At 44.2% G+C, this 22,758-nt stretch overlaps 2 protein-coding genes across 15 annotated transcripts; both read right to left on the reverse strand.

Annotated features, from left to right (window-relative positions):
- Nucleotides 1–43: 43 nt before the first annotated feature.
- On the reverse strand, nucleotides 44–9,980 carry GZF1 (GDNF inducible zinc finger protein 1). Of its 3 annotated transcripts, none has more exons than XM_025148638.2 (6): nucleotides 9,843–9,980; nucleotides 5,501–6,867; nucleotides 3,814–3,908; nucleotides 3,093–3,260; nucleotides 2,203–2,360; nucleotides 44–2,066 (listed from the first exon to the last, which is right to left on the reverse strand). In XM_025148638.2, exons 2-6 carry the CDS (start codon nucleotides 6,844–6,846, stop codon nucleotides 1,710–1,712), a joined length of 2,124 nt encoding a protein of 707 aa, XP_025004406.2. In that variant the 5' UTR covers nucleotides 6,847–6,867; nucleotides 9,843–9,980; the 3' UTR covers nucleotides 44–1,709. The 3 variants fall into 3 exon arrangements, with proteins under 3 accessions (XP_025004406.2, NP_001336668.2, XP_025004405.2); NM_001349739.2 differs by lacking the exon at nucleotides 9,843–9,980 and adding an exon at nucleotides 9,259–9,336; XM_025148637.3 differs by lacking the exon at nucleotides 9,843–9,980 and adding an exon at nucleotides 8,969–9,336.
- Nucleotides 9,496–22,748, reverse strand: LOC421232 (GDNF inducible zinc finger protein 1-like). Of its 12 annotated transcripts, none has more exons than XM_040696998.2 (10): nucleotides 22,645–22,748; nucleotides 22,266–22,359; nucleotides 18,329–18,425; nucleotides 17,927–18,010; nucleotides 16,537–17,844; nucleotides 14,127–15,056; nucleotides 12,563–12,657; nucleotides 11,799–11,966; nucleotides 11,139–11,296; nucleotides 9,508–9,984 (listed from the first exon to the last, which is right to left on the reverse strand). In XM_040696998.2, coding segments are annotated over exons 4-10 (2,907 nt in total). In that variant the 5' UTR covers nucleotides 17,929–18,010; nucleotides 18,329–18,425; nucleotides 22,266–22,359; nucleotides 22,645–22,748; the 3' UTR covers nucleotides 9,508–9,738. The 12 variants fall into 12 exon arrangements, with proteins under 12 accessions (NP_001336667.1, XP_040552932.1, XP_040552930.1 ...); XM_040696996.2 differs by having other exon boundaries at nucleotides 17,927–18,094; XM_040696997.2 differs by having other exon boundaries at nucleotides 17,927–18,094; nucleotides 22,640–22,748.
- Between the last annotated feature and the right edge of the window lie 10 nt (nucleotides 22,749–22,758).

Consider the following 22,758-nt stretch of genomic DNA (forward strand, 5'->3'; position numbering starts at 1 on the left):
ATGTTCTTTATGGGAAAATACACAAGGCAGGGGAAGGTCCATCTTAATATTTCAGTCTTTTAATAAGAATGGTTCATACGTGTAACTCACATCTGTCCATTCATGGAGTACAAAAGCTTCCCTGGCTACAGGTACTAGTGCTCAGATTTACTTTATATATATATGTATATATATATATATATATATCTACAAACTCTTTACATTGGTCACTGGGAATACTGAGTTTCAACAGGACATCATGCTTGAATAAATATTTCAAATATAACCTCTTGGAATGTTCTTTTTAAAAAAAAAATCCCTTTCTCTAGATTAAGTTATGATTCTATGGAAACACATCAGACATCCCTTTAAGGTTCAAAAATAGCTCTCTGCCACAGTTTGGATATCTTTATTGCTTTGCCAAACCCTAAGTCTTAGAATAAGCCCTAACCAGGCTTGATTGTGCTTACCTTTGCACTAATGCAATCTTTCAGTTTTTCCTCACAGCTTCAGATGAGAAAGCTTCTGTGGAAATACTATATTACTATTAAAATAAAGAGTCATCCCAGTCAGAGTTGTCACTTGGCACTTTGTCAGTGGCACCTATTTCAAAGCTTCTGTCCCTGCACAAGGACAGTACCCTACTCTTCCCCAGTACTCCAGGGAGGTTAATCTGAAGCCAAACAAAGTAATATTTTCATTTCAGTTCAGCTTCTGTGTTAGCAAAGATGCCCAAGTGCAGGAAACACAGAGCGTGCTTACCCTGGGCAGTGACTCGGACTTTCCCAGCTACTGGCCATAATGGAAGAGAATAAGGGCATTTGCTCCCTGTAAGACTTACTTAATTTAAAAGGAGGCCTGTGGAACAGCAATGCTTAAGTGATGGTGGAGAAAAGAACACTGCTGACCTATCTGGACCAGCATAAAAGTGCTTAGCTACAATTCAGCAGGGAAGTGTCAATAAGCTGTCTGTTCTATTCATTGCCAGGTTATATCCTCCAACTGCTCCAGTTTACGTAAAGCGTAATTTGAGTACAAGCATCCAAACTGCACCAAGATATATTGGAAAGTAATAACAGCACCGCCACTGCCACTGCACAGACACAGCACTTGGCTTCCACTTGCCTATGCAGCAACCACAGAATCACAATTCCTGGAATGAAACGTCAGCTCTTTCCAGAGCTTGGTCCCCCCCTCCTGTTCCCAGGGAGCGAGCTGGCTTACTGCTTGGCTATTTGGCAAAAGCAGAGACTAACCAACATTTCCTGAAATGCAAATTAGTGAAACTTAACTTATATAAAGGATTTCCACTTGAGAAAATACAGATTTGTTTAACTAAACTAGTGGGCTGAGAAACACAACATGGTTTCTCTCGATTGTACAGGTGCCATCAAATCAAACGTGCACCTTCTTTGTAGTCTAGCTGAACGCAGGTACTTCTACTCAACTGCACCCACCTCCAACCTTCTTTTATCTGCAGGGAACAACCTTTCTTCAGCTGATGAAATCAAACTGGATTCGGTATTACTCTCCCCTGCCTTCAGGACATGGAGCTGTACACACTGGATGTGGATAATTACATTTTGGAAGAAATTCTGGTAATCCAGGCATGTCATTCACATCTACCTCTGCTTCCTTTTCATAGCTTCTCCTAGTTCCCTCAGCAGGTTATTGGCAAAGTCAAGTGACTGTACAGAGCGTGCAGCTTGAACTGGATTCGTAACACCAAATTACTCCATATTCACCAAAGCGTGAAGCTGTGGCTGAATAGAGTCTGTCTGTGTATGCAGTACTGTCAGCTCACTGAGAGTGGTAGCTATAAGGGCTCCCTGGGGTCCCAGAGTCCCATCTGACTTGCAGTCAGTCCCCGTTGCAGAACTGCTGTCGTGCAGTGCGGTCACACCCCCTGGGACAGCAGTGAAGCTCTGATAGTGGCCGTTTTCAGAGAAAGACAGCAGCTTCTCTGGCATTTTAGGTGACACGTCATATTCTTCATCTGGGAGCTCTGTTTTGTGAGCCTCCTCATTCTTAGATGCTCCTTCTACAATGACAAGGAAGGACTTCCACGGTGTGTTTTTATCATGGATCTGGAAAAACAAACCAACCAACCAACTCAGAAGGTTGAACGTGTGGAGAGAAACCCCCTCCAGGCATGGCAAAGCTGACACATCACCACGTGGCCACAAAAGGAGGCACCAGGGCTACAGGGGGACAAGATCTCACCGAGGTGTGCCGCCGCAGGGTGGACTTGTCAGTGAAGGTCCGTCCGCAGGCATTGCACATGAACGGCTTCTCCCCAGTGTGTATGCGATGGTGACGCTGCAGCGCGTTGAGCTGCGTGAACTGCTTCCCACACTGGTCACAGCAATAGGGCCGTTCACCTGAAAGCACAGCACACGGTGTGTTACTCACTAGGTAACCTCTGTTAGCCCCTGTCCTTCATCACAGAAAAAGGGATGATATTCCAGAACAGGCAGATGTTCATGTCAGCACTGCCCGGCTCGTGTCCACTGCTCCCCCTGTGGTGACACCACTCTTGACACACGGTGCAGGAAGTAAGGAAAGAGCAAGGCATAGCAGCCAAGCAGCACTTTTGTTAGCATGGGGAATGTTGGCAAGGCTGCTTCCTGTAGGGTGGCACTGAGTGAGAAAGCACGGTATTTACTACAGGATCAAAGTAACGTGAACAAATTGCAACCTGTGATATCACCACAAAATCCAAGCAGGAAAAAATTGCAAATGTGAAAGGTGGGCAAGCAGACAAAAAGGGATTGGCCCTCTGCAGTGCCTCGTTTAAAACTAAAACAGACTAAAACTTCGGTCTCTAATAAGGTTCATTATAATGCAGTTGCGTTGCTAGCAGCATCTGCACAGCTGTCAGAAATAGAGGTTTGCTGTAAGAGTCAGTAAGAAATTCAGGGAAGTACTGGGAAAAATGGAGTGAAAGAAAACAGACTGCATGAAGAATCAAAAGTTGTTTGCAGGGTAGGAGTTCAAGTAATGGGAAATCCAAGAAATGAGAAACATCTTGTCTGAACTAAGCAACTGGGAGAACAAGGACTTGAAATCGTGATGGTTTGTTTCAAGCAGCAACAAAAAAGAGCACCTCCTACCTGTGTGAACTTTTATATGCTGGTAAAGGGAATTTCTCTGTGCAAACGTTCTGAAGCAAACTTCACATTTAAAAGGCTTGGATCCCGTATGGATTCTGTTGTGGTGCTTCAGGTACTCCTTAGAGGCAAAGCTCTTCCCACATGTTTCACACATAAAAGGTCTTTCCCCTGCATCAAGGATGAAAAGAATTAAGCCAACATAGCATCTGACAATGCTGCTATACAGAGAGAAGGCTACTGCATGCAAATTAACCACCTCACAGCAGGATCTCTGCATAAAGCACCGAGCTTTCCCAAGAGAAAGCTGCATGGACCACATTAAGTGCAAGGCCACCACAGCCACCACGTACACTAAAGTGCCAAGATAACTTCATAATATTCCTTGGGCTAACAGTTCTGAGAAAGCCCTTTCTTAAAAGGTGTTAGCCAGACCCTTTATGGATGACTGACAGATCTCTGGACATTGCTAAACACCCAAAGCCACAACCTATGCTTTAGGTGCCAGATCCTGACTGGGTGGGAGCTCCTTAATAAGGTCCTTCCACTGATGGCCTTTCCACCTGTAAGAACCTTTCTCACAGAAATTCTATCTTGGGATGAGAAAATCTAAAGTTACATCAAAAACTGCAAAGAGGCATTTGGCTTCCGAGTGATGGTGAGATCTCCTGGTTTCACAGCAGGCTGCCTCCTAGGTGTAGCACACTGCAGAAGCAAGCCTTACCTGTGTGACATCTTTTGTGATATATAAGCATGTGATTCTGAGTGAACCTGGCACCACATTCATCACAGACAAAAGGCTTTTCCCCAGTATGGATTCTGAAATGAGAAAGCAACATTGAAATACCAAGGTCTGTCACTTTCCTTCGAAGCACACCACAGTTGTCTTCACTGTGAGAAGAGTGACTGTATGCCTGCACAAGACTTCACTGTCTTCTGCAAACACCTTCAGCTGGGCCCAACTGTGCCTTCTGCAATGCTGCTCTATTTTCTATTGTTGCATGATCAAGGCTCAGATCCAGGACTTTTTTTTTTTAGGGTAAAACACAAAATGTTAAGGTTAGAAATTGAATCAAGTGTAGAAACCTTATACGCAGATTAAGAGACTGAAAGAAAAACGTCACCAGGCTATGACCTAAAGCGAAGTGGTTATCTTCCCATTGCTGGCACTACCAACACAATATTCCACGCGGAACATGAGCAATGCCTTCCCTGGCATGGTGCTCCTGCAGGGCCATCAGGTAGGACGAGTAACAACGGACACACATGGCATTAAGGAGCAAAACAATAACATGCCACTTCTGCGTGGGCAGTTCAATTCCTGTCACTCTAAGCCAGCAGTGTGACCTCCTGGGGAAGGCTGGAGGGGGCAGCTCACACAAGTCTTGCCTGTACCAGCTTCCTAGAACTTAGATCTTCACCCCATGCACACTTCAGAGATCTTTTGAATAGTGTTGCAGGAACACTGCCTTAGATATAAAAAATACACAAAAAGATGAAAAATTCTCACTACAGACTGTCACGGTACACAAATGAAGACAGCATTCAGTTTCTAGCATTCAGCAGGCTCACTGAATGTTCATGATGGAGAAACTCTGGTTACGCCAGAATGCTGTTTGTGAGCAGCAGAAAGCAATTACTTGTGGCTAGGACAGGACACATGATAGAAAAGTTTCCACACAGCTGCATCAGCAATTATATCACAGGGGCAGTCTGGCTGAAGAAGTCTGTTTCTGGGTGTGCTTCCTGCCACTGGGAATACACCCACTGCTTTCAAAAGGCAGTGATAAAGCCCTTAAAAACCAAGAGTCTTGCTAAAGAGTCTCTCCTTTGAACTTCCAAGCCCGTGCATTTGTACCTCCACCTTTGAGCCCACACCTTATTTCACCATTCTGCTCTGGATGCCCTCAGTGCCTCACTCACCTCCAGACACTGACATTCTGGCCTGTTCCTGGGTAAATGTCAGCTGTTTGCTATGCTTAGCACCCATAATACGTGGCATTCTTCAATTTAATACATTGCTGTGTCTTTTTTAGATTATTGTCATACTTATTGCATAACATTTTGCTATTGAATATAAGGGGGCATCAAATTAGCTGAAGTAATGATAGCCCTAGTTGAACAAATAACTCATCACGGGATTGCTTTTCTCATATACTCCTATGAGCAACGTTAACACTGCACTTTAGCAGCAGGCAGCCTGAGCCCACGCACCTCTCCTTTGGCTGAAAGGAAATAACAGAACTCCCTTAACCTGAAAAGCAGGAGAAAAGCCACGAAACAAAGAAATACTGAAGTTTTCCAGTCAGTCATGTTTTACACCCCCACTTCAATGGAAGGCTCAAGGTGTGATCCAGGGGACTCTGCTTCTCCCCCCAGAATCTAACAAGGCCAGTTAAGTCTGTTCATACCTCATGTGTGTTTTAAGTGCAGAAGGCTGAGAAAATTTAGCCTCACACTCTGTGCACCCATAAGGCTTGTCGCCTGTATGCGTCCTTTCATGGAGCCTCAAGGCAGTTTTGGAGCTCAACCCCTTTCCACACTGCTGGCACTGATGACGCTCCCCACCACCCTCATGAACCTGGAGAATGTGCCTCTTGACGTCCTTCTTCCTCTTGAACTTCTTACCGCAGAGCTCACAAGGGAAGTGGCGCTCGCTGCTGTGGACGTGGCGCTGATGGCTTTTTAGGTTGCACCGGTTGGCAAAGGTCTGGCTGCAGGTTTCACACCGATAAACGATTTCGGCTGCGATGCCGTGGCTGTGTTTTATGTGCTTGAGAAAACTTTTCTCATACAGGAATTCCTTCTCACACGTGCTGCACTTGAAGTTACTGCCTCGTTTCTTTTTGTCCTCTTCAGACTTTTTCACGCTTTCTTCCGTTTCAAAGTTGCCGTCGCATTCTTCGCTTTCAGGTTTGATGCTGTCCTCTGCTTGCTCCTCCTCCCTCTCTGTACCACACATGTCTTGGTCCTGTGGGTAACTGTCCTCTTCGACAGCAACCTCCGCATTCTTCTGCTGCTCTCTCAGCCGCCTTGTGTATTTCTTCTTTGGGATTTCCACAAATACTTTCCTCCCAGCCAGTCTCCCGCTCGCCCTTCTGATTTTGGCATAAGGAGGCTTCATCATTTCCTTCTTTTTGTCTGCTTTCTCTTTTGGTTTGGTAGCTGGCACCTCAAGAGACAGTCCGATTCTGGGCCTGCCACCTGGGGAACCTGCAGGATCCGGAGGACAGCCCGTCTGCTCGGGTTCTGCCACAGCAACTGCTTTAGACTCGAGCAAACTGCTTGGCTGGGCTGCACTCTCTTCCTCAGAGTTCTGTGATTCAGAGAAATTTTGCAGCTCCAGCAGCACCGATTCAAGCATCTGCTTCTTTAACTGAAAGCAGGTTTCTGAGAGGTCCAAGCACTTCAGCTTTTCAGCTATTTCTAGCATACGCTGCACTCTGTCTTCTTCCACCTCTACCTTCGCAGTATAGACAAACTCAAGAAACGAAGCAAAATCAGCAACCTGGACCTCGTTCAGGAACACGTTGGTTCTCGGGCCATCCATGCTCTTCTCGTTAAGGAAGACCTCCTTGAAAAATTTGCTGGTTGCTGCCAATACAGCCTTGTGTGCCACGAACTCTGCCCTGACACCCTGGTACTCCACGCTGACCGTCACGTCACAGAGGTGGCCCAGGAGACGCAGCTGGTGCATTTCATTCAGCAGGTTGATGGGAGAGGACTTGGATTCCAGTAAAACCGCATTACTTTCCATCTTTCTTCTCTCTGCAAAAAGCTGTTAACAACACTGCATGTTAGCTGCTTGCACGAAAGCTGATAAAGCTCAAAGATAGCAGCAGCCAAAAATCACGTCCAGATTTCTGAGAGTGCTTCACGTCAGATTTAAGCACTTCAGGTGCTGAAGCTTAAGTGAGCACACTTTCAAAGAAGCATTGTGAAAAGTCTGGCTAGGAGCACAGACAGGACTCCAGAAGTGTCACCCTAAGTGGCGATATCTAAAAGCACGCTGTCAGTCACACACGTTTCTCTGCAGTTAATTTGCTTTTAAATCTCAACCGTAGTTTCACCTGAAACACTAGAGACTACGACAAAGTGTAACAGGGGCAGAACAAACAGAGGAAGATCAAAAGAAAAGTTTCCATTAAGGCATGTGGAATTAAGCAGTTCTCCCCCCCAGGTCAGGCAGTAAGGGGAAGGTAAGTTTAAGTTAACTGCAGTCCTCAGTAACAACTGCTTTAAACAGACTTTTCAGTTAAGACCTTCAAACAAGATATGGATAAACTTCCAAATGTTCATTAACTGACAGAAGCATAGGAAATTGCATAAGTGTGTTCTCCAATTGTAAACTCAAGAAACCAGAAAACTTCCCCAATGTTCTTTCTCCTATAAAGCAATTCACCACTCAAATTAGGTTTAGGTTGGATATTAGGAGGGAGTTTTTAACCCAGAGGGTGGTGACGCACTGGAACAGGTTGCCCAAGGAGGCTGTGGATGCCCCATCCCTGCAGGCATTCAAGGCCAGGCTGGATGTGGCTCTGGGCAGCCTGGTCTGCTGGTTGGCGACCCTGCACATAGCAGGGGGTTGAAACCAGACGAGCACTGTGGTCCTTTTCAACCCAGGCCATTCTATGATTCTATGATTCTAAGCCAAGAACCTCTAAGTTTTGAGCACTCACATGTAGGCCTACGTCATTTCCAGAATCATTCAGGTAAGGTCTTATTTCCAACTAATGTTTTACGTTTCTCTAAAGTTCTCAAAACAAACAAAGAAAAAAACCTTGAGGTTTTGAGGTGCTTTCCCATGCACCTTCCCATGCAATGCCTTGACTTTTACTGTGTCTCTACTAACTGTGAACACACACGCTTTGAATCTAAAAATTTTCTCTCCTCTTGCAAGCAGTACATTGAAGTTTCTGTGATCAACTTCAGGCACAGCAGACTTGTTGTATTTTATACATGGGACACTACAAGTCTTACTTGGAAAAATAAAATCAGAAAATAAGTGTTTAAATGGAACAAAGTCTGTATTAATGTAACCTCAATAAAGCCATATTAATGAATAAAGAGACATAAGAACAATACTCACAGAATCAGAAAGAGACACTCTGCTGCATTGCTACAAACTCAAACTTTGGTCCATACACAAACAAAAAAAACAAACTCACAGCTCAATACAATACTCTGCTAAAACAGTTTGGAGACAAGATTTTCTAGAAGCCTGAATGTCTTTGCTGTAAAATAGAGCTACAAAAGACACAGGAGATTATTAATAGCCAGTAAAATGGCAAAAACAAAACAGAATAATAGTAGCAAATGAGATGGTTTCCCTACACTCATACAACAGGTAAATGGCAAATGAGGAACACATGCAGATCTGGCACCCAAGCCTCCATCCTTGCTCCAACTGAGTCTCCTCAGAACCAAACCCTTCACATTTGCTAGCCTTCGAACCCTTAGCTTGATGCATTTCAGATTTAAACAGTCACATTAACTATGTGAAAAACTTTGTTACCACCTTACGTTAATTACAGCCATACCCCAGAATGTAATACTCAGAAGGTAAGGAAAGCAAAGAGTCCTCTCTTCTGCCTGTTCCAGCTCTGAGCACAACAGGCACCCCAAAATATCCCCCACTCTTACAAATGAGTCCCAACACTACGCTTTAGACATTCCTTTTAATGAAAGACTGGCTTCTTAATAATCACGGACGGTGGAATTCAAAAACATTTCCTTTTCTCTGTGTTTACCCAGGCATTTCCTCCTCCCTCCCGGCCCTACGGCCGAGGGGCACTCAGCATTGTAGAGGTGCGTTAAACAAAGCCTCATTGAGCGTTTTATCTGAAATAACCAACGGTATCGGAACTTAACTTTCTTACCCCGATACGAGGGATATGGTTTTTTTTTCCAACTGCTTATCGTGCCACTTCCCAACGACCCACGCACAAACCGCCGGAGCACACACCAAGCGCGGTGCCCGGCAGGGACCCAAAGCAGTGCGGGGAGCGAGTCCTACCGGCGGGGCGACAGCCCCCCGGGACAGCGCGATGCCTGCCAGGCCTGCCCAGCTCACGGGCCGCCCGCGCCCAGAAGGAGCCAGGAAGCAGCACTGCGGAGGCTGCGGGGCAGCCCCCAGACGCGGAGCCCCTCCCGAAGACCCGGCACCCACCTCAGCTGCGGCGCGAGGCAGCGCCTGGGGCTCGGGCCCGGCCCGGCCGCGCCGCTCCTCACGCCCCGGGCTGCGGGCGGCGGCCGGAAGCGCTGCCGAGCTAGCTCCGCCCCGCACTGCCGTCGCAGCGGAAATGGCGTCACACAGCGCGACGGGCGTTGCTAGGCAACCGGGCGCCCGCGCCGGCTTACAACAATTAACGCGCTCATCCTTTATTTATCTGTTCACATCAGTCCTGAGAGAGCACGCTGAGGGGACAGCGCATCTTTATTAAAAAACCCGCAGTGACGTGCAGTGACAGCACGGCACCTGCGCACATATACATCCGCGTACGCTTTCCTAAAGAGATACCGTGTGATGCAGTCACAACTTTGTAAGAAAATGAAGCTGTACACAGAGCTAAAACCTGCCCGGGCCTAAATACCCGCAGTACGCCTCGTGAAGCCTTCCCCGCCTGCACGGCCTCCTGGTGACACGGCGTTACAGGCAGAGGACGGAGCGGTCGGTGCCTTCTGTGTTGCTAACGCCAGGTGGCACATGCTGTATCTGTTTAAGAATGACGCTTTCTGGTTTATAAAGTTTACCTCGGTCAACTGACCAAATTTCTGGTACGGAGTCTTCGCCCATACAGGCTCCTGAGAATGTCTCTATTTTGGACCAGTTGTGGGTTTTTTTGGTTGTTAGGTCTATTAGGAAGCTTCTCCAGTGAGCATTTCGGTCGTGAATCTAGAGAGAAAGGGGAGGACAAACATCTGAGATCTTCCAGCAGCCGCTGCCAAACACTGAATTCAGTGCGACATCACACAGCAACAAGGTTTGCTCACTGTGCTAAACGTGCTAACGTGTGCACAGCAAAGGCTGGATTTGCAGCACGAGAACAGAGCTGTTTTTGCCAACTCTGCACTGATTTTCTGCCAGAGAACGCTTCCAAAAGAAACTGGATGTTTAGCACGTAGGCAAACATTGCACTTATAATCTTGCAATTGGAAAAAAACCATTGTATGTTCTCCCTTACATTATACACTGAGGGTATAGAGGTATCTGAACATGGCCAATTTTGGCAGTCAGTTTTTTCAGTGTATCACAACTCCAGAAATGTGTAAAACCATATTCATGGAGATGTTATAAACCATCATGCTGGAGGCTTAAAACACTGCAAAGTGTAGTAGTATAACATAGAATACTTCTCCTTTTTACAATTCAGATATTTAGATAATTAAGATACTTAATATAAGCATATTAAATAACAACTCTCCTTCCTCATCTCTCTTAAGATCACATTTTCCTTTTGAAGACAATACAGCTATTTGGGATATGATGGATTTGGCAGCCAGCAGTGGGAGCTGCTGTGCTGCTAGAAAGGAGAAAATTCTGCGCACTGCAGACATGCATTTTTACAAGCCATGTACATGCTATGTCCATCTCCTAACCCTCATCTTCATTCTTCCACAGTCTTTCAAAATAACGACCAGAACCCAAGCAACAATGCGAGCCTCCAGTAAGCCATGAAACTTCTCTCAGTAGCTGAGAGTCACCACCACTGCCTGACTCCCACAAAGGTTTGACGGTTCACAGAATCCTGTAATTACTTGGGCTGGAAGGAACCTCAATGCCCATCTAGTTCCAGCACCCCTGCCATGGGCTGATTGCCCCCCACTAGATCAGGTTGCCCAAGGCCTCATCAAACTTGGCTAGGATGGGGCATCCACAGTTTCTCTGGGCAGACTGTGCCAGGGCCTCACCGCCCCGAGTGAAAAAATTTCCTCCTAATATCAAAATCTCCCCTCTTTTAGTTTAAAACCATTCCTTCTTGTGTCTCATCTGCCCACATAAAAAAATCAGTCTCCCTCCTGTCTGTAAACTACAAGGGGTTGGCGTACCGACACGTGTCTCCGCAGGGTGGACATGTCTGTGAAAGTTCTCTCACATGCTCTGCACTTGTAGGGCTTCTCCCCAGTATGAATACGCTGATGGCGCCGGAGAGCGCCCTGCTGGGTGAATGTTTTTCCACACTGTTCACAGAAATACGGACGGGTCTCTGAATGGCAAAGAAGAGCAATCAGTGACTTTGAAGGCAGTTTCTTTCGGCTCCAATTTCAGCAGACAAAAAGTGTATGGAAGTTTGAAAAGACAAACATTGGGATAAAGCTATGTATCTAGGAGGAACGTGCTTGGGGCCCTGGCTTCTAAGGTTAGGTGATAAATGTTCCCAAGTCTTCCCTGGCTGTGATGGAAAGCCAAAGAACAGCACCCTGATCTCGCAAGGGGAACAGCAGCACTAATAACAGTCACTCCAACGTCCTCCAGCAGCACACAATACACCTCACTCTTCTGGACAAGTGTCACTTGATATAAGATGGTACCTTGCCCCATTTAACAAGTCAGGACCAGTAGCAGCCCTGCTTCTCCTCACCACCTAACTCAAGGAGCTTATAGAAGTGGTTTTGGAATAACATGTCACCATCCAAACTGTAAAGTATTTCAGATCTCAACTTCCAGTGCAGTTTATTTTCTCAGCCCCAATTTGTTTGTTTCATTACCTGCGTGGACATTACTGTGCTGAGCTAGTGAGGCTCTCAATCCAAACGTCTTCCCACAAACCTCGCATTTGTACGGCTTAGCACCCATGTGGCATCGTTTATGGCATTTTAAATATTCATTGGTGGCAAAATGTTTTCCACACACATCACACTTAAAGAGACGCTCACCTGAGTAAGAAGGAAAAGGCACTCTGAATTCTTGCAGAAGCTTTCACCTACCCATAACTGCTTTCTGGCTCTGAGTTGGGAAAGATTCCCTTCTCCATGCTTATCTTCATAGAATCACAGAATGGCTTGGGTTGGAAGGGACCTCAAGGATCAACAAGTTCCAGCCCCCCTGTCATAAGCAGAGTTGCCAACCACTAGATCAAGTACTAGATTAGATTGCCCAGAGCACATCTTCCTGATGTCTTTCACTCACTCAAATGTTGTTGTTTTTTTTTTTTCGCAGAACTACCATGCTTCGTAATATTTATCTTTTCGTTATCTGATTTCCATGTGTCTTCATCCCTTGGTTCTCTGTTTACTCTCTGTACACGTGACCTTACTCACTCACTTAACCCTTTATCATAATTTCAGTCCATAAGACTCCAATTCCACCCCCACACATCCAATTTTGTACTTTTCAAGTCTCTCTATCCCTGGTAATTCCCTCCTGGTACTTCAGGTCTCTTCTGTGTGTTAGAAAAAGAAGTGTTCACTTCCAAATTCCCACTAATTCTTATCAGGCAGCAATGGAAGGAACAGAACTATTTAATGCTTACCCGTGTGTGTCCTTTTGTGGCCAGTGAGTTTCCCTTTATCAGCAAAGCAAGCACCACAGTCCTCACAAACATATGGTTTTTCCCCTGTATGGGATCTAAATGAAGCAAAACACAAAAGGCTATTAGCAACATAGCTCTTGTACCTAAAAAAGTATATATATCTCTATTGTAAAGTATTTTCTATATGTTATAGTAAACACACTTCATTTTCTTTCAGATGATTATAACCAGAAAAAAAGTACATTCTGTTCAGTCAGGAAATAGAGCATTTACCACTATTTGTGCTACACTGAAGTGTTCCCATTTAAGGGTTTACTTGCCAAAATTTCCCCCCTCCCCCCGTTTTTTTTTTAAATAGGTTACAGTTCATAGTGTAGCACTGGAGAAAGCAGGAAAGATGACATGCTGCTGCAGCACTACTGACTGTGAACACATCCAGACTGCCTCCAGCACAATGCCAGCAGTAGAACTTGAGACACCGAAGGCCACATTCTCAGCTTCCGTAAAGCCTCAGCCCTATCTCCTCTGGCCTGCAAAAGCCAAAAGGCACTAAAAAAAGTCAGGCAAGCAGTGTTTCCAAACACATGCCAGACACCTGACTTTAAAACTAATTAAAACTTCAAATCAAAGAAGTCTGAGGCATCCTGATGCTTGATCTTAACATTTGTTCCTTCCTTATGCCAACCCAAACAGCATTTGAAAAACCATGCCTAATTCTGAGTTGTAAGGAAAAATGTTGCACATGAGACAGCCAATTACCCAACACAAATCCCACAGGTCACTGTGACAAAACAGTGTAGGCTCTGCTGTTTCAGCTGACACAGATATTCAGACATTTCAGACGTTCTACTGCTCCAGAATCAGCATACCTCACAGTTTTAAAAACCACTGTAAGAACACTCAGGAGACAGAAAAGACCTATTGACCCCATCACCTGGGTCCACAGTCTCAAAGGATGAGATTTCTCTCTCCTAATTTAGCCCTCAAGCACTACAAACTATCTGCTAGGCTCACTGTTCATTGAGAAAGATGGGACATTCCATAGCATGATTCACTATCTCTTGGGGAGGAGGCATTTAAGAGACACCACCAGAGAGCAATTCATCCATCTAGCTCTGCTGACTACAGAGGGAGCCTAAATGAGGAGTCCAGCTTTTGTACTGTATAGAAATCCCACACCAAAGGACTTGCTCAGAGTCATACAGGAAGGTCTTGTCATCTTGATCTCTGAAGTCCTTGGCTCATTTTTCAGCCTATTTCTCATCAGTGAGGGCCATCATCTTATTGAAGCCTCTTTTCAAATGACTAGCTTTTGCTTGTAAGTTTGAAACAGCACCTGTTTCAAAATCTTGACCAAAATTTATGCAATGACCAGCTGCAGATAAAGCCTTTACACAGAAGAATTAATCACAGATATCATATATCACATCATATCCCAGCACTCCTGTCATAAAGACACCAAGGGAGAATGACTCAGAACTGGGAGATGAGGGGAAAAAAGAAGTGCTAGAGTACATGGGGCATGCGGGAAGTGATAATGGGAGAAGCAGTACCATAGGCTGACCTGGTATGGATCTTAAGCTGTGATGGCTGAGCAAATTTTGAATGACAAATGCCACATTCATAAGGTTTTTCTCCTGTATGTGTCCGCATGTGAAACACTAGTGCTGTTCGGGAGCTGAGGATCTTCCCACAGACAGAGCAGAGAGGGCGTTTGACTCTGCCTTCATGCTTCCGCACATAATGTGTCCTCACATCCCTCTTTCTTTTAAAAGTAGCATTGCAAAGGCTGCAGGCAAACTGCCTTTCATCAGTGTGGACGCATGCTCGGTGCTCCTTCCAGCTGTTGTAACTAGCAAATGACTTGCTGCAGATGTCACACTGATAGACTTTACCAGGCAAGCACTGATGGATATCCCTGCAGTGATCCACATACTTTTTCCGGGAAACAAACTGCTCATTACACTTATTGCATCTTATTACATACGCGGATTTCTTATTCACCCCACTTCTATTTACCTTCTTTATTTTAAATTCTTCAGCTGATTCACATTCTTCAGCACATTTTTCATTGGAGCATTCATCATCCTCATCATCTTCCTCAGTACAGGCTTCATCATTATCTCTAGAATCTTCAACATCTGAATACTCTGCATCATGAACTCCCTCCTCCTCTCCCTTCACACTCTTCTCACCTTCAGCTTCATTCCCTTCTTCACTCAGTGTTTCCGTTCCTCTTTGAGCTTCCGTACATTTCTGCTTCTGTTCTTGCAGTTCACTACAGTCTGTCTGTGTAACAGGTGGCCTTGCAGGCTCTTCCTCACAACTTGCAGACTCTTTGTGCATTGCACTCTTTTCTAGTTCAGCCTCTGACATCCCATCCCATATCTCCCTATCACTATCTTTGCTTGCTGCATTTGGTCTGTGTGTAGGTGGAACTACCATCCAGTAGACAGGCATAAGTTTCCTCTCTTGCCCAGATTCATGGATTTTTCTGTTAAAACAAACAAACATGGGGAACAACTTTAATAGGTTCAGTTGTTTCAATTCAGGCATGTTTATCTTAGAGGAGTTGTTTCCTTTTAGCTGTTCTTCACACCATTTAAAGAATGTACAGCATGATTAGAGAGCCAAACAGGGAAATTTTGCATGGAGATAGACTAAGCAGTTAAAGAAAACTAAAATATCTGAGCACATCAAGGACAGAGTCTCTGAGGTATACAATTTGTCACCCGACTACTACCAAAAGATGGACTGTATATTTTCCTCCAAGACCATGGAGGGCAGTGTAAGAAATGAAGGACTTAAACCAAGGGAAATACAGATTAAATATATGAAAAACAAAACAGAGCCCCTTGCAAGTTGTCAGTTGCAACGGTTAACTCTCCTTATCGCAAGTCAGGTTGTGGAAAATGAACTGCAAAGGTTTTAAAAGCAAATCAGACACACATCTGCCAGAAATAACATCAGTACAGCAGAGAGAACCTTAGAGCACATGAATGCACTGAATAGCTTTTACAGGCCCCTTATAGACTTGGCTTTCAAACACAGAAATGTGAGAATTAACAGATGCATTTTCTTACTCAAATACAGCTTGAGGTCCTCCTGATGGACCTTTGATTATTAAAAATCAATAAATAACTAGCCCAGATTCTAACAGCCCTCCTGCCTTGGAGAAGAGCAGGCCCCATGGCTGGTTTCCTTGAAATCAGGATTCAAAACAAGTTAGCAGAAAGCGTGCCCACAATGAAAGAATCTACCATTTCCAGCCTATGTCTAAAATGCTAACATGTTTAAACATAACATTTTTTCTCAGGGATTAATGCACACAGTCTGTATTACCCTCAGTATTAAACATAATCCAAAATATAAAGCACAGTGCCAACTTGGATGTCCTCTGAAAAGCACAGTGCAGAAGTGCAGCAGAACAATACAGAGCAACTTCCAATATTTTATATGTCTATAGTTATCTGGTATAACTACTGCCCTTTCCCTGCTTTCTCCATTTCACCAGATTTTAATTGATTTGATGGTATTTTTATATAATTTAGCACTCTAAATCTTCATTTTGGGTGAATTATTAGTATTAGCATTTATTAGATATATTATTAAGAATCAAGAAAGCAACTGATGTATATTTAAGAAAGAGGAAAGATATTTTCACATGCATTTTAAACAGCATGTTTAAAACACCATTCTTCTGGGGCTCCAATTTTAATATCAAAATCTGAGGCCACTGCACAAGACCTCTTTGATTCAACAGGAAATGCTTGCCTGAATTCCCAGTTTGGAAAACCTCAATCCAGACTGAGAACTTGATGAAGTAACCTGAAAAAAATCTGTACAGATTTCAACACCCATCACATCGAGTCCAGGGAATTCTCCAACTGGAGCTTTTAGGACTTCAGAAATGCTTCTACCCTGCTGCTCACAAACAAGTGAGAACTCATAGACACAAACACAGAATGCTCTACCTTATATGAGTCTTGTAAGCGGACCTGTGAGCAAAGCTGGCAGGGCAGCACTCACATTTATAAGGTTTCTCTCCTGTGTGTGTTCGGATGTGGACTGTCAGGCCACACTTGGAGCTGATGACCTTGTCACAGTATGGGCATGCCTGTGGATCCCTCTGCTTCTCATGCACCCTCTGGATATGGTCATTTCTGTCTTTCTGATGCTTAAACTTCTTGTCACAAAACACACAAGAGAAGCCCCGCTCAGCACTATGAACAGTGAGGCAATGTTGCCTCAGGTTCTGGTGACTGGAGAAGAGCTGCTCGCACATGTTGCAGCTGTACTTGACAGACAGATTAACTCCATGCTTGAGCTCCATATGCAACTGGTACTGCTTGATAACGTGGAATGATTCATTGCACTTCTCACAAGCAATCTCTGGCAAGACTTTTGCTACACGCCGCAGTGATCTCCTACGTTTGGTTTTACTGCTAAGATCAGAAATTAAACTGTTTCCGTCTTCCCACTGCTCGGACAGCATATCCCTAATTACTACACAGGCTTCCTTTGACACAGTCTGACTCACAGGAGAATGAGTATTCCTCTGCTCCAGACTAATGACATCCATGCCAAATCTGCCTCTGTTGTCTGTTCTGTCACATTTAGGTAGCTCTATTGTCCTAGATTTTTGCTGTGGAAAAGCAGTGCCCTCTTGCTCCAAATTTGCTGGTTGGCCTTCAGTGAGCTCATAACCAGCCAGTAACTTGTTACACTTTTGTCTCTCCCAGAGTTTCCTCTGCATAGGTACTGCCACCACTTGGGAACAGCTACTCAGTTTGCGGTTCTCCTCTTGCTGGATGCAAGGCCACTGTGGCACACCATTTTCACACAGCTGACTTTTCAGATGGAGGCTCAAATCTAAACCCTTCTTTCCCTCTGCTCTCACTTCTTCACAAATGTCAAGCAAGTCCTTGCACTCAAGCCTTTCTGCTATTTCTTTCATTCGTTGCAGTTTTCCCGCTTCAATCTCTACTTCTGCAGTATAGACAAATTCCAGAAAGGAGGTGAACTCTTCTGTGTAAATGTCTTGCAGAGTCACTGTGCAATTCTTGGTGTCCAGCATCCCATCATGCAGGAAAAGCCCCTTAAAATAGTTGCTGGAAGCTGCCAAGACAGCTTTGTGAACCAGAAACTCCTCCTGAATTCCTAGATGTTGCGTGTGAACTGTCACGTCACAGAGGTGACCGAACTGGTACAGAGAATGCAGTGCCCTCAGGAGATTAGGAGCTGCAACCTTGGATTTCATTAGAATTTTCTTCTTCTCCATCCTGCCAGAAAAACAGACAGATGTTTGAATGCTTGTTCTTCCATGAATTACCTCTTCATTCACATACAATATTAGTCACTTACATAAAAAGCTCAGTGGAGAGCTGTGTTCCAATTCCCAATTTACAAGATGTACTGAAGGCACCAAGGTTACTTCTGTCAATGCAACTGTCATCAGCAAACAGAGATTATGGTTTATTGCGGTCACAGATTTAGATTTACACTCTAGGATAATCCTTCAGAGCCAATATTCTGGAGTACAGATGGTAACAGTAACAAAATGTGAGTAACATAATAACAGGACACTTCATATAAGCACTTTTCAACAACAGAGGTCACAGCAATTCACAATAAAACTAAGCAACCTTCCCCATGTCTGTTGTATCGATGGGGGAACCTAAGTATAGCAGGTCACTTCCAGTTGTTTCCAGGCTGGTGTTAAAGCAAAGCCTGTGTTTTGACAATCCCACACCAGGCTCTACTCACTGTGACAGGCAGCCCCCCCGTCCAAAGCAGGGCAGAAATCTCTGAAACTCAACCAATTTTGTTTCTGTTTCGCTCCCCTTCACATAAACAATCAGACCTGGTGGTTAAAAATGAAAATTAGTAAGCTTATATTGTATTCAGGCACTTACAAGAAATGCAGAAAATGTACAGGGACAAATTACGTATCTGGAAATATATACTTTTCTTTTTCCTCAGAGGAGGTAGTAGTATTTTATTTGGAAAATGTTTCCAAACAGCTTGCTCCTTCTCAGTCATCAAACAGAGGGGTCAGAAGTTTTCTGACATCTTGATGATTTCACAAAGAACAATTTGCACTTTCCCATCAGCTCTAGGGACAGATGCTACGCATCATTACAGTAAACCACATGCCTGAGAGCACTGTGGCTTTCCTATCTCAACCCATATACAACACCTATAACTCTGGAACAAGAAGTCTCATTTACCCTTGCCCATAAAGCACAGCAACACTGCTGACACCCTTACTGAAGCCTTCAGATGCTCCTATAATACACGACCTGGTACAATCTGATATTCTAAGCTTATATTGCTGATACAACATAGTTTCTAAATGCCTGTTATTTAGCGCATTTGCAACAGATCTGTCACCAAGGGAGGAATGTTAGGCCAAAATAAACAGACAAAGCAGCATGCTATTACTTAAAGGCTCTGCTTAGGGTTGGCTTGCTGTGCTTGCTTTCACTCTTCATCTGAATTATGTTTGACATTACATTAAATACATTCCTGGCAGATATAAGCTGTCTGATTAAAAAGACAAATGTGTCTTCAAGCACTTGTGTCTACAGCACTAGGAAGCTGAATACAATACAAAGCCTAGAGAGAACAGATTGAATAGCAAGCTTAAGAGATAGCTTTGAGAATACTCCTCCTATTACAAGCTACTGCAGCAAGCACAACAAAGGATAATCATCTTCTAATCTGTAAGGCATGATTCATAACTTGTGACATCCCAAATAATGTTTTAAAAACTGCATTTACAGGTTTCAGTTGATTTTCTAAAGGTGCCGCTAAGAGTCACTGGAATATATATTGTAACGTTCTTAGGAAACAAAGGAGATTTCTACTACACACTGAATGTCTGTAAGTGTGAGTTATGCAAAACCTCAATATCTGCACTCAGTTAAGTGTTTGATCCTGAGTCCTCTCTCCTATGAGCTCTTGTTGAGAAATCCCACCCCAATCACCGGGATTGCTTGGGATTCAGCCTTCCTGCTCAGCTGGTGCAGAACCTCCTGCCTCCCCTGTCTGCCAGTTCAAAGATGTTTACTCAAAGAAAACAAACAATCAAACAGAAGTTATTAAAAGACAAACACTTTGAAGAAGTAGCCATAAGAATGGGTAAAAAGACAAGGCAGGTGTTGAAAGAGACCACTGAAATTGTGGAGGGATGTGCAAAATAGCATTGACTAAATTCTAACAGAAAAGGACTGCTTATATTCAGATTCCTCCAAACATCTATTTAATACTTCCTGTGCCTTACGAATTCTCAACTGCAATGACAGTCTTAGTGAATGCATTCAGAACTGTTTTGCACCTTGTGTTGATCATGATTTTTGCAACCTGCTGAAAGCCCAGCTACTACTAAATATTCACCCTGTAGAAGAAACAGGGAGCGCTTGCAAGCTGCAGGAAGAAATGCAGATCCAGGGGCTAATGCTTATATTTAGCCCACAAATTCACAAAATCTACCACCTAATCTGTCCCCTAGCTTGCTCTTCTCACTGTTTTCCAGCACAACATCATTCCTCAGGCCTGAGCAGAGCTGACCTAGCATTGAGAAGCTCAGTGATCAGTAGCGCTTAAGGAAATCAATGAGCAGAGCATGTGCTAATTTTCTCCTCCTCCTTTTTAAGATCCCCATCTGAGATAAATTCTCAGTACACGCTCACATGTGAACTCAGCTAACACTTATATCTGATACAGAGCCAAACAGAGAGGTTTGTTCCAACATGATCTCGTCAGTTCATCTGGTTCTAGATTAAATCAGCCTGGGAACTGTTTACTGAAATGTCTTTCTAATGAAAAAAATACCACAAATAAATCAATTCTCACCTTTTTGCTTCTTCAGAAGAAAACGAGACTACTTTTTATTACTGCTTGGACAGGAAACTTAACTTGAGTTTTCTCAAGTAGTGTTGAATAATTTGTTTTCTCACATTTTACTTTCATGAGATGGAGATCAGAATGCAACGTTGCAGTGGTATTGAAACAGTATCTAAGCTGCTTTCTTCTTATTATTTCTTTTTTCCTGAAAACTTGTCAGTAGAGAGTTTTTAAGTAAGCTGCTTTCCTTTGTGGGGTAAGAGAGCAGCTTCTTATCCCCAGTGGATTAAGAAAACTGTTTCCCCCCTATTCTTTATATGTCATTAAAGCTTATTGACAAGAGAAAATTTATGAGGAATTCCCACCCTAAGAAATAAGAACAAGGGTGACAGAACTGTGGTAATTCATTCCCTTATTTAATCAAAGAGAAGGATGCATTTTATGCATTATGAGTTAATGCTGGCTTGAAATAACAGCCAGCAATCAAATAGAAAAAATAATGGTAACATAATTATTAGTATAACGCTTAATCTGGTCCTTCCACATATGAACACAAGACACCTCGGTGTTCATAATCCTAACTTTGGCTCCCAGCCACACCATTAAAGCAAGCTTCCCCAATCCCTTTTGCTTTAGCCAGCCCAAATCTCAGAACAATTGGCACTTCTCTTTCCTGCAGGACTTATATATGCCTTATATACATAACCTTAACCCTGCAGTGTGGCAGAACACTAAACTGCTTGTGGCTCACAAAACCAGTAGCAAAAACGAGGAGGCAAGAAGATAACAGCCCTAATGAATATCATTCTGCTTTACCTTGGAGCCACTTCCAAGATCAGGCAGCAAGTTGCTAGCTTCAGACACTGACTTCCGGGGACTCAAAGAATTTGGATGGATGCAAGACTTCCAGAAAATGAGCCTAAAAGAACCACCGCAAAAGCCAAAGCATATTTCTATTCAATTACAGAACCTAATAACGCCACTGGAATAAGTCCAGCTATTTTCAAAACCAAAGCCTAGCAGTGGCTTCTAATCCTCAAGAAGAGATTTATGTTTTGTTCTGTGCCCCTCTTTTTTTTTTTTTTTTAATACTACAATGATGCATTCAACAGTATCTCTCTAGTTAAATGAAAACAGGAAAACTGCTTCTGTAAGAGCAACAGTAAATGTTTCTAAACCAGAATTGTTTCTTGACTTCCATTGATCACCTCCACTTGGAAATTTTTATAGGCCAGAGCCTTAACTGATGTGATACAGTACAGCCCACCTTAAGTGAAGACAGTAACAGTATCCCCATCTATCTGGGGAAAAAAAAAAATACAAGAAAGGTCTAAAGCCACAATTCTCGATAAGCATGCCACTCAATTTATTTCATGCCCTGTTTTTTGCAAAGTACACATAATCTTTGGTTGCTTGAGTCTCCCCAGGTCTTTTAAATTCTAAATTTCTCACTGGGGAAGTAAAGAGGAACTCACTCCCTAACTTATATTCCCAGGGAGAGATCCTTTACGCTCTTGACAGCTGCTTGCATATAGGAACCCCTTACCTACTGACAGAGTGAGAAGAAAATGAGACCTCCTTTGACCAGCTATTCTCTGCAGAAACAGCCCAAATACCTCTATGAAGTGCTGCTATTGAGCACAGCATGAGAGCATAGTTGTACTTCTGGATGCATTGGCTAAAACTTTCCCAAGATGAAGGCGGGTAGATTTCTTGTCTTTTTTTCCCCCCTGTCAAGTCAGATAGCATTTCGAGAGTGACTGTGATGATAAAATGTGAATGACAGGAAGATAATTAACTACCGTAAGTGAAAAAGAACATGAAGAGGGCATAAATAAGTGCTGGAGTTACTCACCTGCATTAATCACCTGGAAAATCAGGTTTATTCACACAAATTCCCACACTGGGTCTAGCAAGCTGTCAGAACAGCGAGAACACCCACACCACACCTGTCACAGCCAGAAATGAATTCAAATCGCTCATTCTGTGAGAAAATCGAGGCTACCCACCCAGGCCGTGGGGCTGGGACACCTCGCACACCCCAAGCTTCGCCCCAGGCCCCGCCCCAGCGCCCAGGCCTCGCCGCCGCCACGCTCCCTCACGAGGCGTCGAGCCCGGCCCGCGGTCCAGGCAGCTCTCGGCCCTCCCTCGCGGCAGTCCCCGGGGGGATGGGTGTCCAGGTGCTCTCACCGACCCCTCGGTCCCAGCCGGGCTCGCCGCCGCCCTTACCCTACCGTGCCCCACGCGCGGGTCGCGGCTGCCGCGCTCCTCTCACACCGCCTCTGGGAGAAACCACCTTTTCCCCGCTCTTCAGCGCAATGGTCCTGCCCGCCTGCCCGAAAGCAACA

This window comes from Gallus gallus, chromosome 3 (genome assembly GCF_016699485.2).
Source record: "Gallus gallus isolate bGalGal1 chromosome 3, bGalGal1.mat.broiler.GRCg7b, whole genome shotgun sequence".
NCBI lineage: Eukaryota > Metazoa > Chordata > Aves > Galliformes > Phasianidae > Gallus > Gallus gallus.

What these genes read in the sequence shown, in the direction of transcription:
- GZF1 (XM_025148638.2), bottom strand. Translation starts at nt 6,846, where the DNA reads ATGGAAAGTAATGCGGTTTTACTGGAATCCAAGTCCTCTCCCATCAAC. An exon ending in GCACTTAAAACACACATGAG is followed by an intron (nt 3,909 to 5,500) that starts GTATGAACAGAC and finishes TTCTCATTTCAG; the next exon opens with AATCCATACTGGGGAAAAGC. An exon ending in TCACAAAAGATGTCACACAG is followed by an intron (nt 3,261 to 3,813) that starts GTAAGGCTTGCT and finishes TCCTTGATGCAG; the next exon opens with GGGAAAGACCTTTTATGTGT.
- LOC421232 (XM_046938685.1), bottom strand. An exon ending in CAGCTTAAGATCCATACCAG is followed by an intron (nt 12,658 to 14,126) that starts GTCAGCCTATGG and finishes TGCTTCATTTAG; the next exon opens with ATCCCATACAGGGGAAAAAC. An exon ending in CCCTGCGGAGACACGTGTCG is followed by an intron (nt 9,985 to 11,138) that starts GTACGCCAACCC and finishes CTTTCTCTCTAG; the next exon opens with ATTCACGACCGAAATGCTCA.